Source organism: Sinocyclocheilus rhinocerous, unplaced genomic scaffold (assembly GCF_001515625.1).
Source record: "Sinocyclocheilus rhinocerous isolate Xijiao unplaced genomic scaffold, SAMN03320098_v1.1 scaffold3438, whole genome shotgun sequence".
Classification (NCBI taxonomy): Eukaryota; Metazoa; Chordata; class Actinopteri; order Cypriniformes; family Cyprinidae; genus Sinocyclocheilus; species Sinocyclocheilus rhinocerous.
The window spans coordinates 4447-19292 of NW_015656586.1; the positions used below are offsets into that span (position 1 = coordinate 4447).

Here is a 14846-nt window from a genome sequence, read left to right on the forward strand (position 1 = left end):
TCTTTGACCCATATATATATATATATATATATACACACATACATACATACATACATACATACATACACACAAATTTGCTTAATTGTCACACAGTATAACAATCCCCCCAACAACATATCGATTCCACAACTGCACTGCTGATTTCTTAAACTGGATTTGGCCTTTTTAACATGATGCTCATCTAATCCCAGGACGCACTCGCAGACGTGGGAAGCACTGGGTATATTTGGATTGTGCAAAATGATACAAGAGCGGGTTTTGACTGAGGAGCCGAGCAACCCAGATTCCAGCTCAGATGCTGCTCTGATTTCTACAGGAGGACCGGTGGGAGACATCAGGAGATTGCCTGCTAGAGAGTGAAAACTGAGCAGGGAATGAGCCGCGCTCGCTGACTGAGACCATTATGAGTCTTAATGGAGGAGCAGAAACGTGTTTGGAGACGGCGGTGGAGTCTGACTTATCTGCTGCATGTTTAGCAGAGACCGAGTGTGGAAGATTGCTGGAGAAGTTTATCTCGTTCGCCTCACTGAAGGGAAATGCTGGAAAAATCTCACGAGCAAAACCCTACAGCACAGTAACATGCATAAATTAAAGGAATATTTCGGGTATTTTCACCTTAATGTCTATAGAGAGTCGACTGAGCAGGCAGGTGCGCCGGAGGCTTTCATGCACGAACGGGAAGACTCTACTTCTGTTAAAGAGTTTAAAATAACTTCACACTCGTTTATAAACATTTTCAACGTCCAGTATTCTCCATTTTCATCGTCTGATCACATACTGTAGTAAAGCACCACATTGCAAATAATGATTTTAAATCACGACACATTAACTTGAGAAGTAGAAGTATATTACAGTCCCAGAGGTCTTGTTTTCTGAAAAATCTATCGAAATTAAGCGAGTTTATGCCTAAAAAAAATATCTGCCAATGGGGTAAAAAAAAATTGCATTTATTTTTCTGATCCCTTTTTCAGATTTTTCTGTTCTTGTTTAAACCCACATAATTTTAATATAGTTTTCACAAAACAGGATTTAATATCTTATTTCATTTTGCATCTCAAGTAAATTTATCTTGTAATGTATAATGTATAGATATTTGTACTGAAAAATGAGAACAAAAATACTGAGTATGAAAATAATTGTTTGCCCCTTTTTTTTTTTTTTTTGGAAAATATTTCGGGTATTTTCACCTTAATGTCTATAGAGAGTCGACTGAGCAGGCAGGTGCGCCGGAGGCTTTCATGCACGAACGGGAAGACTCTACTTCTGTTAAAGAGTTTAAAATAACTTCACACTCGTTTATAAACATTTTCAACGTCCAGTATTCTCCATTTTCATCGTCTGATCACATACTGTAGTAAAGCACCACATTGCAAATAATGATTTTAAATCACGACACATTAACTTGAGAAGTAGAAGTATATTACAGTCCCAGAGGTCTTGTTTTCTGAAAAATCTATCGAAATTAAGCGAGTTTATGCCTAAAAAAAATATCTGCCAATGGGGTAAAAAAAAATTGCATTTATTTTTCTGATCCCTTTTTCAGATTTTTCTGTTCTTGTTTAAACCCACATAATTTTAATATAGTTTTCACAAAACAGGATTTAATATCTTATTTCATTTTGCATCTCAAGTAAATTTATCTTGTAATGTATAATGTATAGATATTTGTACTGAAAAATGAGAACAAAAATACTGAGTATGAAAATAATTGTTTGCACCTTTTTTTTTTTTTTTTGGAAAAATATTTATTTCCGTTTAGTTACATTATTTTTTTTTTCTACTCGTTATAGTACTATTTGCATAATATATTGTATGTGTGTGTACGGTGTATATTTATTATGTATATGTAAATGCACACACACAGCATATATTTTGAAAATATTTACATATATTTATATTTATATTCATATAATTTATATTATATATAAATATATTTAATATATAAACATAACATATTTTTCTGAAATTTTACATGCATGTGTGTGTATTTATATATACATAATAAATAAACAGTACACCTACATATATTATGTAAACAAAAATTTTAATCTTGTGTCTTTATCTTGTGTTCTATCTGAGAATTGAAATATTTTTTCATATTTTTAATAATTATTATTATTTAATAATTTAATAAATGTATACATACACTTAATATGTCTTGATATTTATGAAATATATTTTTATATTGCAGAATTAAATGTTATGCATTAAAATAATATTTAGTTTCTTTATTTATTTAAATTTTATTATTTAAATCGTATTCCATAAAATATTTAATAACATATTATGTGTTTATATATAATAATAAAATATTTATATTTATTTTATATTTGATAAGAACTCTTAATGGTCCTTAATTTGCTGTATTCTATGTATAAATTGTTTTTTTCTTCTTGAAATAAGAGTGGGACACTATTTGTGACGATCAGCCATGCACATTTTTTACAGTCCCTTTGTACTTCTGTTTAAATGCTGGAGTTTTCATAAGTTTATTTTTTCCCAGGGCCAGTAAAAAACTCATCCAAACCCTCACAATATACTCTCATTTTCTTGATGCTTTATCAGGCGTGAAGTGGAAACTCACTGATACGAGCCATGGGCATCCTTTAAAGATCCATGGGCCACGTCTTTTTATTCAGGCCGACTTTAATAGTCATTTATCCCGGAAACATACCTGGCAATAAAGCTCATTCTGAAATATGAGTGCGGTTAGTGGGTTTGGGTGTTTGTAAGACTTTTAACCCTACATATGAGCAGTCAGAATCGAATAGAGCATTATTCTGTCTAAAAAGGCGTTTTGAATTCTGCTCTTTCTGATGCTCCAGGATAAATGGCGTTTCATTTTCTCCCCAGGTACGACACCATCACTAACCAGTGGGAGATGGTGGCTCCTTTGCCCAAACCTGTCCATTCAGCAGCGGCGACTGTGTGTGGAGGGAAGATCTATGTGTTTGGAGGGGTGAACGAGGCCGGCCGCTCTGCTGGAGTACTTCAGTCATATGTGCCTCAAACCAACGCCTGGAGCTTTATTGAGTCGCCCATGATCGGTAAGAGTGCTCGGGACAATTACTGAAGCACCCGACTGCAAACTCTGCTCTGTATGGGAGCTTATATAGCACATACAGTACTGTTAGAACATTTTGGGGTCAGTATGAAGTATTTTTTGAAAGAAATTATTACTTTTATTCAGCAAGGATGCATTTAATAAATCAAAGGTGTCAATAAAGACATTCATATTACAAAAGATTAAATAAATGCTGCTCTTTTGGACTTTTTATTCATCGAAGAATGCAGACAAATATGAATCAGCAGCTGTTTTCAACATTGGTAATAATCAGAAATGTTTCTTGAGCAGCAAATTGGCATATTAGAATGATTTCTGAAGAATCATGTGACACTGAAGACTGGAGTAATGATGCTGAAAATTCTGCTTTGATCACAGAAATAAATTACATTTGAATGTGTATTTACATAGAAAACAGTTATTTTAAATTGTAATAATATCTGAATTTTTGTACCTGTATTTTTAATCAGATAAATGCAGCCTTGGTGAGCATAAAAGTCTTCTTTCAAAAAACCAAGCCAAACTTTTGAAAAGTAGTGCATATATAAATGTACAGAAATGTAGTTTTGCAGAAACGATATAAAAAGACCCGAACTTCATCTATAAAATTAACCATTTTAGTTAAGAAAATGTTCAAGCGTCGTGCATGGACAATCCCACGTCCCGCATCAGATGCAAAGTCTAAAGTTTTGCATTAGACAGTCTTGAAACTGAGACAGAAACTTCATGGAATTTCACTGGTATTTGACTTCATTAGTATTTGGCATTTTGACACACTCCAGAGATCTTGAGCTTGTGGGGGAAGGAACTTTTTTTTCAACCTGTATCTCGGTGGCGAATGCAGCCCTGAGGGACACGCAGCGGGAGCAGGTCTCAGGCGTTTCATTACAGCTGGAAAAGCAAGTGTTTCCCCATTAGTGCAGAAATAAGTGTGGATTTAAAAAAGCACACAGAGCTGCCATTTTTAGTTGCTAAAATAAGTTATTTTGGATTTCCACCAGACTGCTGTGAGTCTTTCTCAGAGGCACGTTTGACATTTAAAGGGGTCATATGATGCGATTTCAAGTTTCCCTTTCTCTTTGGAGTGTTACAAGCTGATTGTGCATAGATAAGATCCCTGAAGTTGCAAAGACTAAAGTCTCAAAACCAAAGAGATATTCTTTATCAAAGTTAAGACTCTGCCACGCCCCCCTAAAACGGCTCGTTCTAACACGCCCCCACATATCTACCTCACTATGTGGAAATATTTGCATAATGCGGCCCAAATGTGCACGCAAAGAAAGAAGGCGTGGTTTCAGTAACCGCAGTTAGTGTTGAAGCAGCCATGTCAGGGAGACGCTGTGTGTTTCTAGGCGAAAGCAAAAGCACTTTATTTGGCCTTCCGAAAGTAGATGCATTTAGGAATCTTTAAGATTACTTAGAACAGAACAGCAATGCATTTTATGGATGACCGTTTCGTGAACCTAGGAGAGGAGGTAATTCTGACTTTGCTATGACAATCTGGCGCTTCTGAATCAGCTACTGTTTTGTTATTAGTTTACGTATTTGCTATTGACTGGTCAAATGCGGAGTTTTGCAGCGCAGAGTAACGCGTCGTGTGTGTGAGGGGAGCATGGTCACATCACAGGAGAGTGAACTGCCTGTCAGAAATCATAGCACGTCAGCTGTCTTAACCGCGGCTTGTGTACTGCATCATTACTGTGTCTGTCACGCGACTCTGTTCCTCTTTCGGGCTTGAACTGATGGTAAAACTAACGACATTATTAACTGTCTTTATATTTACTTTACCTTGCGATTAAGGTAAGGGGTGTTACATTTCCGACGCGTGCTTGTGGTGTTCGGCCAATCACAATGCACTGGGTCAGTTGGCCAATCAGAGCAGACTGCGCTTGTCGGAAGGAGGGACTTTGTAGAAAACGAAGCGTTTGAGAGAGGCGGGGCATATAGGACCTACAATAATGTACAGTATTTTTAAAATTATGTGTTTTTTGAACATTAAAGCATGTCAACATATTCTGTTACACCAAATACACAAAATAATGATCTTTAAAAAAGCATAATATGACCCCTTTAATATATACGGTAACACTAATTAGTTTAACACAATTTAGTTAACATTAACTAACAATGAAAAATACTTTGAAAGCATTTACTGTATTAATCTTAGTAAATGTTAATATCAACATTTACCAATGCATTAAAATCACTATATATTTTACTATTATTTAATGGGCCTAAGCTAACATGAACTAACAATAAACGGTTGTATTTTTAATAACTAACATTAACAAAGATTAATAAATACTGAAACAAATTAGCTTTTGATGAATTATGGTGTTTCTATTGTAATATGTTGGTTGATATTTGATTTCCCTCTTGTTTTTGAATGAGCAGCTAGAATGGTACTGTAAAACAAAGCGATTTCAAAATAAGAGTCCCTCTGTGTTTTGGTTTTGTTTATATTGAAAAGCATAGGAAAGACAAAATATTATTTAAAACATACATTTAGCTAGTTACAGCTGTTTATTGCTGTTCTTTAAACACATTTTTGTATCTGCAAACTCTAATATAAGTCAGCAAGGTTTGTAAAGCTCATGAATAATCAAGGCTGTTTTGAAGCGAATCAGTTCATAGCGGTCTTGGTGAAGCCTGTGGGCGTTTATTTTCTAGTCATGCATGAATAGCTTGTATCTGCTTGAATGAGGTTAGTCTGAAATCTCTAAAAGAACGGCGTTTTACAACTACAATTTAAATTGACCAGAAGTCGTTTGTTTTTAATGAGTTTTCCAGCATCCTCCAGTGGTTGTCAGTGTGAACGGAGCTGCACTGTATACTGTCTCTGCAAACATGAAGTGCACGGATAATGAAAACTCAACCTTAGCTAGTAACTAGTTTCTTGTGTTATGCATTTCTTCAACAGTTTCCCAGCTATTGTCCTCTCTGCCTCATTTTTGGCTGATCTGCCACCTGACAGACAATCGTTCACACTTACGGACGACTCATATTCTTTACACTTCTGAGTCACACATAATGCTTCTCCTCTAGAATTCATCATGAGGAACATCTATGTCCATTTTTAGATGTTAATGGTTTGTCAGGGTCCCGGCAGTTTCTTAAAAGAGTTTAAAGTCTGTTTTATCCATTTTGAATGGCATTTATAACAAGACTTAATTATGATTTTAAGAGCTACTATTAAACTTCAAAAGGATGTGATTTCATTAAATAAATGTAAGCGTTGCATAGCACTACTCTGCGTTTCAGAGCACTTTACAGTCAGTGAATACAGTCCAACATATTGTTGATGAACTTAGACAGTATTTACTTTGTGGTGATTATATTGTAGTCTGTAGTAGATGGTTGTAAAAAAAATAATAAAAAATCAGATGCCTAATTTTTTTTAATGAGCAGCTTGGAGTAGTACAGCGAAAGCTTTTCAAAATAAGAGTCCTGGTGCATTTAGGGATTGTTTATAATTAACCCTCTGGGTATATTTAAGGGATTTTATAGTACTAAATTATATTTATAGAATAATTATGATGCATTTATTACCTGTTAACCACTTTTTCATCATAGACCTGAAAATTAAGTTTCCAACTTAAATTGTCACAAACCTTCAATGCTTTGGAACACAGACTTATATTTAATATCTTTTTAAAGAAGACACTTGGCAGATTATTGCAAAAAATGTAAAAAGTTTAAAAATACACAAAAAACTTTTTTTTTTTTTACCCTGAAGCTGCGAGAAAATCAAAGCCATAAATCTAAACAATATATAAAAATGAGCTTTCAGTAAGATTTTAATTTTTTTAACCAAGTTTCATACCATTCTGATGAAGTAAAAAAAAATCTACAAAAAAATATTCAGAATGACTGAACAGCACCAGACCATTAAAAGCAAAGGAAAGAATAAAAAAAGGGTCAGTACGTATATTTTACTAGTAACAGCACAATCTATTAACTTTCTTTAATCTGATTATGTTTGTATCAGCAAACTCCGAATATGGGTAGACCATATTTGTATGTATTCATATATTAGTACATACCAATTTCAGTACATATGTATGTATATGGTGCCATGGTCTGTTTAATTAAAGTCAAAGAATCGGAGATACATGATTTATTTTGAGATTAAGGGTTTGTTCTGTATGGACTAAAGCAGTGGTCACCAACGTGGTGCCCGTGGGCACCTGGTAGCCCGCATAGAGTCTCTGAGTCGCCCGCCAAGCACGTTAAATAGCCTAAATTAGCGTTGGGCGATAAATGATATCATATCGAGATTATGATCAAATTTAATGATGATAAGCTCTCGACATTTTTACTCAATATGGATTAATCACAACAGAAATAAATGTTACAGTACATTTGATTTTACCCTGCTTTGTATCAGGTACAAGCGTGCAGAGAAATTCTGTTTAACGTTGTCATTATCTAGTTCAGTTTAATGTTTCATGCGGTTCATGAGAAGTTCTTACTTTAATGGTGTACCGTGTATTTTTGCCCTTTCTACAATCCACAAAAGAAACTCAGACATTCTGCTCTTGTGTTTCACTAAACTTCTGAGACATCATTATAAAGTTGTCAATGCAACTCCTGTCTTCTGAAGCCATATAATGCTTGGTGTGAGGAACAGACTCAAATGTAAGTTATTTGAGGCATATATTTTGTTGGATGGTAATATGTCTCAAATTATTATACTATTATTATACTGCAGCCTTGTTTTCACTATGAAAATAGCCATGGAAACAAACAAACAAGTTGTTATTTTCTGATGATTTTCCCTATTCTTGCTTCTCTCAGTAAGTTTAGAAGACTTTATATAGCTCATGAGTCATATGAACTACTTTTATGGTGTTTTTTGCTGTTTTCTTGTTCTTTTTTAAGCTGCAAGGATGTCACTATGATATTTCGTTCATAGATCCACATTACTGTATTGGATTGTAATATTTCCGATTTGAGATATTTTTATTCCATTATTACCCTTAATAACATTTGTCCAGATTTAGTTTGAGTTTTTGTTAAAAATTAATCTTAAACATCTTAATAAATAATTTATATATATATATATATATATACAGTGGGTACGGAAAGTATTCAGACCCCCTTAAATTTTTCACTCTTTGTTATATTATATACTGTATATAGATTTTTCTTGTATATACAGTAGGTATTGTATATACTGTATTATGTTTTTACCATGAAAATAACCATAGAAACAAACAAACAAGGTATTGTTTTCTCCCATTCTCATTGCTCTCAGTAAGACTTTATATGGCACATGAGTCATATGGACTACATTCATGGTGTTTTTTGCTGTTTTCTTGTTCTTTTCGGAGCTGGAAAGATGTCACTATGATCTGTGTAAAGATTCTCCTTTTTAGTTCCACAGAAGTAATAACAGCATACAGGTTCAGAGCGACACGAGAGTGAGTAAATAATGATAGAGTTGTCATTTTTGTGGATTGAACTCTTCCTCCAGCCAGTGTTGATGTTTGCATGGAACCAAACCAACCGAACGTGAATAATGTCACATGAGACTCCTTCAGAAGCTTCAGATAGTGAAATGAGAAAGTGAGATATGACCGCTTCTGACATTCAACTCCACAGCTGACGGCAGACGTTCACTCGCACGTGTGGAGTCGCGCTGGGTCAAACACGTACTGCCTTGTAGACAATGAGCGTTTAGAGCCGGTGACTCAAAGTTCAGAGCCGGCGGCTGACATCATCTCCAAAGGCCAGCCGCATGTGAGAAGGAAACATGATATTTGGATTATTGTGAAGGGCTTGAGCGATCTGGAAAGGTCGTTCGGAGATGTCAAGTGTTGCAGGTATTCCTGCGCCGGCAGATAATGAACTCTTGAGGGTTTCAGCCGGTAACGTCATCTCAGCCCGGGCGCTTATTGATTTCGATGTTGCTATGGACCGTGAGGCGCTTATTGATTTTGATGTCGCTGTGGACATTGTGGCCCAGGGATCATATGTTTATTGCAGCCATGTTTGTGTATGAACAAGCAAAGGCTCAAATACAATGCACCTCAGTCTTCATTATCTTGTTATTTGACTTCGATCGATAAAGCCATGGAAATGGTCAACAGTAATAAAGGATCTAAAATGACTGTGTAGCATAATAAAATAGCCGTGTATAATTGCAGCGTAGGACAGTAAAGACTAGCGGTTGAAGATGTGGGGAGGTAACGGAAAGGTTGCGGGTTCAAACCCAACAAAGACTGATCACAATATATCTTTATATTGATCAAATGTGACAGTAAAGACATTTATAATGAAACAAGATTTCTATTTCAAATAAATGCTGTTATTTTGAACTTTCTTTTTTCAAATAATCAAAAAAAAAAATCACAATTTCCAAAGAAATATGAAGCAGCACAACTGTTTTCAACATTGATCATATTAAGAAATGTTTCTTGAGCAGCAAATCAACATGTGACACTGAAGACTGGAGTAATGATGCTGAAAGTTCAGCTTTGATCACAGAAATAAATTACATTTTAAAATCTACTCAAATAGAAAACGGTTCTTTTAAATGTAAAAATATTTCAAAATATTACGGTTTCTGTTTTTACTGTATTTTTGATCAAATAAATTCAGCCTTGGTGAGCTGAAGAGACTTCTTTCAAATAAATTAAAAGATCTTACCGACATCATATTTTTTGAAGCGTATATGTGGTATTTGAATTGCAAGTAAGTGACTTAAAAATACACGATGACTAATAAAATTCTCCTGTGCAAGGCAAAAAGGTGTTTTAATTAGTCTTTTTTGGCATGTTTTCCGGTTAAAGTGTCAAAAAAAAAAAAAAAAAAACATTAAAATGATAAATTTAGGTGAGAATCAACACTTCATAGTGAATTTTTGTAGATTGCATCTTTTTTTTATTTTTTTATGGATGAGACCAAACTATTTTCTTTGGTAATTGACATATAGACCACAATCACTGTCTGCACTGAGCTGCAAATGCACTGAACCCAGGACATTCCTTTAACCAGTACAGAAATTACTATTTAAATAATATATATTATTTTTTGTGTTTTACAATAATTAAAAGTTTATTTATTTACATTTTGTTATCATGCAGATAATGTCACAATGTAAATAATCTCATTTTATTAATTTGATTTAAGGACATTCCTCTAAACAATACAGAAATTTACAATTTAAATAATATATATTATTTCTGAATTGCAAAAAAAAAAAACATTTTTTTGTTTGCATTTATTTATTATCATGCAAATAATGTCACAATGTAAAGAATTTATTTTTTATTTCATTTTCTGTGTTATTTAAACAATCCTTTAAATAATACAGAAATTACAATTTAAATAATATATATTTTTGCATTACAATAATGCAATAATAATTATAGCTGGAGATTAAATAAGCAAATTTTAAATATAAAAAAATTAAAAAAAATTATTTATTTATTAATTCATTAATTTTTTGTTTGTTTATCACACAGATAATGTCACAGTGTAAAGAATTTCATTTTAAACCAAAGAATATATATGGGTCAGTGACAAAAAGGGATTGGCAAGATGAGAAATTCAAAAATCTATTAAAAACTTGTTTTAAAAGCATGCATCAGGTATTTTAAAATGTACACTGTGTGTTTATGTTGATTTTATGTAATTAAAAATGGCATATGCACCATTTTTTACAGAAGTTAAGACTGAATGTACCTGAAAATGTCAAATGGTGTAACTGCCAAATAATGAGAAATATTAAATATTTTATCCACCTAGATGGAATGTAAGCTTACTCATAGAAATAAATACTTCATTTTAAAATATCACACGAAAATAGTTTTTATTAGAGTTATCTCTAAATGTACATTTTAATGCGTTTTTGCAATATTTGGTGGAACATATGCTGAAAACACCTCTGTTTTCTAAATAATCTTTGACAAATTATGTAAAAAAAAGCGTATATGTGGTATTTGAATTGCAAGTAAGTGACTTAAAAATACACGATGACTAATAAAATTCTCCTGTGCAAGGCAAAAAGGTGTTTTAATTAGTCTTTTTTGGCATGTTTTCCGGTTAAAGTGTCAAAAAAAAAAAAAAAAAAACATTAAAATGATAAATTTAGGTGAGAATCAACACTTCATAGTGAATTTTTGTAGATTGCATTGCATATGCAATGTATTTGTCTTATTGCCCTTGCAGATTTTTCACACTTGTTTTGAGCTTGTTTAAAGTGACGTGACATGTGGCCAAGTATGGTAATACTTCAAAATGTGAAAAAGCACAAATGCACTTGTGTTAAAGATGCATTCTCTGAAAGCAAGTCTTAAGCATGTATGCAGCGTTGCTTCTGAACTAAATGTTGTTTTTAAGGATTTTTAGATATTTTAACTAAAAATATTTGACAAAAATCCTCATTAAGAGTAGTATTTTTTACATTGTTGGTGGTGCAATGACACATTGAGCGCTAAAAAACGATAAGATCTGCCGTGGAGAAGCTTGATTTGGTCAGTCAGCAGTAAGAGGTTGATCTCTCCGTTGACAGTCACTGATACCCGTTTGCAATTATTCATCTCTGTGCGTCTTATCGGCAGGGAACGGCATTGTCAGCTCCGCCATCTGTGAATGACAACACCTTCCTCCCGCTGGCATGCTTATTGTGTTTGACAGGCCAGAAAACGCCGTGGGACCGGCTCGCGCTCACGCTGCTCTGTATTGTGTTTTGTGCCATGAAAAGCATCAGGGAGATGAAGGTCTTTGGTGTTTTAGCCACATTTGTGGAAGTGTGAAACTTTGTTTAACTGTAAAAGGGCACTGTGTGTGTGAGATATTCCTTCAAGAGCCCCATTTAGTAGTTGTGCCACATGAGTGAGGATGGCAGATTGACACTTCAGCGCCCAGCAGGAGACGGCAGACGCGCTGTGATAGGGGCGCTGAAAATCATCCTCAAACATGTGCGGTCAGGTGGAGAACTGATGCCTAAAGGAGATTCAATCAAGAAACTCAGAAAGTTCAGAAAACAACTCTAGAAAGATAGAAGTTAAATCTCATGAAAACATCTCTAGGTCACATTTCACTACATTTAAGAGTTTACTGCAAAATAACGGAATTTTGTTATCTTTTTTTTATTTTTTTATGGATGAGACCAAACTATTTTCTTTGGTAATTGACATATAGACCACAATCACTGTCTGCACTGAGCTGCAAATGCACTGAACCCAGGACATTCCTTTAACCAGTACAGAAATTACTATACTCATAGAAATAAATACTTCATTTTAAAATATCACACGAAAATAGTTTTTATTAGAGTTATCTCTAAATGTACATTTTAATGCGTTTTTGCAATATTTGGTGGAACATATGCTGAAAACACCTCTGTTTTCTAAATAATCTTTGACAAATTATGTAAAAAAAAAAAAAAAATGTTAAAAACCATATTATTTTGTTAAAATAGATGATTACATTTTATTCCACATACATTTTCCTGTATATAATTATATTTTTATGAAAAATACTGGTTACGCCAATTGACACAAACCAGTTACACCACCTGACCATGTTGCTTTTACAGCCAAAGGCCATTCTTTGTTGAAGAAATTGACACTGAAAATCAAGCATGACAGTCAACAAGTTCAGCTGAAGTGCTTTTTTTTGTTTTCCAATGCTGGAAAAAAAAAATCTGGTATTGTTAAGCTATATATATATATATATACACAAAAATGTAAAGAGTTTTTTATTATTATTATTATTCTTTTAAAATTTATTATTTTACTATGTGGTGGAATATGGCCTGGTTCTTAACAGGTTTTGTGAGATTTACTCTTGGACTGTAGTGATTTCCTTCTATTTGTCATGTGCTTAGAGCACCGCTTAGCTCTGATAGATTAAGTGAGATCAAATATTTCCCTTGTTTAGCATTCAGTATTACCCATTGCACATGGACTGCATGGGCGCTTCTATTTTTGACCATTATTTGTTAACGTTTCCTCCTCTTTTCTCTGTTTTTTACATTATCCATAATATCTGTTCTTCCTGGGAGGTCTCACTTCAAATCTGAAAAGGCTCAAGATTTAATTAGCTCAATGTTCTCGCGTCTCTCTTCAGCGGCTGAGGTTGAAGTCACAGCTGCTGGGTTGAATGTGAATTCAATTCATTTGCCACTCATCAATTATTTATGTGTTTTCTCCTGCTTGATTACTTGAATCAAAGAAGTTAACCGCATTCATGCCAACATAATGTGCTTGAACAGGGCTATTGATTTACAATTGGACAGTCGACACACTGACCTCAGCTGTTACTGTTAGACTCGTATTTTGTTGAAATTAATAAGCTGTTGCTTGGCTTTCTCAATAAATGAAACGTAATATGCTTACTGTTTACGTCTCTGCTGCACAATGGGTTTTGTGATCTTGTTTATTTGATGAGGTGCGATGCCTTTAACAAGACATTCATCTGAAGTCAACATGAAACCAATTGACCTTATTTACTTTAATATATGTCCCTGGTCTTACTCTGAATGCACATTATTCCTGAGGATAAAAAACATCAAAATCTTTCATCAGCTGCTTCTAGCCACTGCTTGCATGCAAGCTTGTGATCCAAAATGCAGTGCATTCACTTATGGACATTAAAGAGATTTTAAAATGGGTAAAAATGGTTTTCCTTTAGGCTTTTGACCTTTAAACCCCAAAATTGGTGACTTGTGTTTTATTCTCCCCTTGTTCAGATAACAAATACGCCCCTGCTGTGACTCTGAATGGCTATATCTTCATCCTGGGAGGAGCGTACGCCAGAGCCACCACCATCTACGACCCTGAGAAGGGAAACATCAAAGCAGGACCCAACATGAACCACTCCAGACAGTTCTGCAGGTAAGACCAGCTTACACACCACCATCTGTCCATGGAGAAATCTGGATGGAGAGCTTTCACAGCTGTCAGAGAGCTAGTTACTCATGGCTACTCAAACTGTTCTTGTACATTCATGGTTCTTTGAATAGAGCTGAAAAGAGGTTTACTGCACAAATCTATCCTTGTTAAAGGTGCTTCAGTATTAATATTTATCGCACTTCTTGTGTATTAAACTTTTGCAACCTGATACATTGTGATTTTTAGGTTTTCTCAACTCTTTTCCTAAGTAACACTACTAAATTTCACTAAATGCAAAATGCTAGTGATGGGCGCTTTTGAAACACTGCTTCATACAGCTTTGAAATATCTACGAATCTTTTGTTTCGAATCACTGGGTCAGCGCTTGTATCAAACTCACCAAGTCATATGATTAAAGCAATGGAGGCTTTGTTACCTTGTACTGTTTTGAACCTTGGTTTGGTTCTGATTGTTCTCCACTAGATGGCGTTTTATAATGTAGATTCATTTTTAATAAATTTAATAAATTTTAGTACTAATGCATTGCCAAGCCTTGCCTAACAACACACATAACTCAGTTTTACATATTTTACAAAACCTTCAGACTTAAAGGGTTAGTTCACCCAAAAATGAAAATTAGGCTGTGCTTTACTCATCCCCGAGGCATCCTGCGTGTATATGACTTTCTTCTTTCAGACAAATCCAGTCGGAGTTATATTAAAAATTATCTTGGCTATTCCAAGCTCTATCATTGCAGTCAGCGGGTGTTGTAGTGCTTCAGTCCAAAAGAAGTGAAATAAAAAGCGCCCATCCATAAAAACCCGTGTCTCACACGGCTCCGGGGGGGTGAACAAAGGCCTCCTGTAGCGAATCGATGCATTTTTGTAAGAAAAATAACCATATTTAAAACGTAATAATCAATTTAATCTAGCTTGCGC

At 34.3% G+C, this 14846-nt stretch overlaps 1 protein-coding gene across 1 annotated transcript in view; it reads left to right on the forward strand.

Annotated features, from left to right (window-relative positions):
- Positions 1-2857: 2857 nt before the first annotated feature.
- LOC107720301 (kelch-like protein 29) overlaps positions 2858-14846 on the forward strand; it is a 17781-nt gene continuing 5792 nt past the window's right edge. Inside the window, exons 1-2 of the mRNA XM_016527985.1 lie at positions 2858-3047; positions 13767-13911. Coding sequence (XP_016383471.1) covers positions 2882-3047; positions 13767-13911 — 311 coding nt within the window. The 5' untranslated portion in view covers positions 2858-2881. The remainder of the gene's footprint in view (positions 3048-13766; positions 13912-14846) is intronic.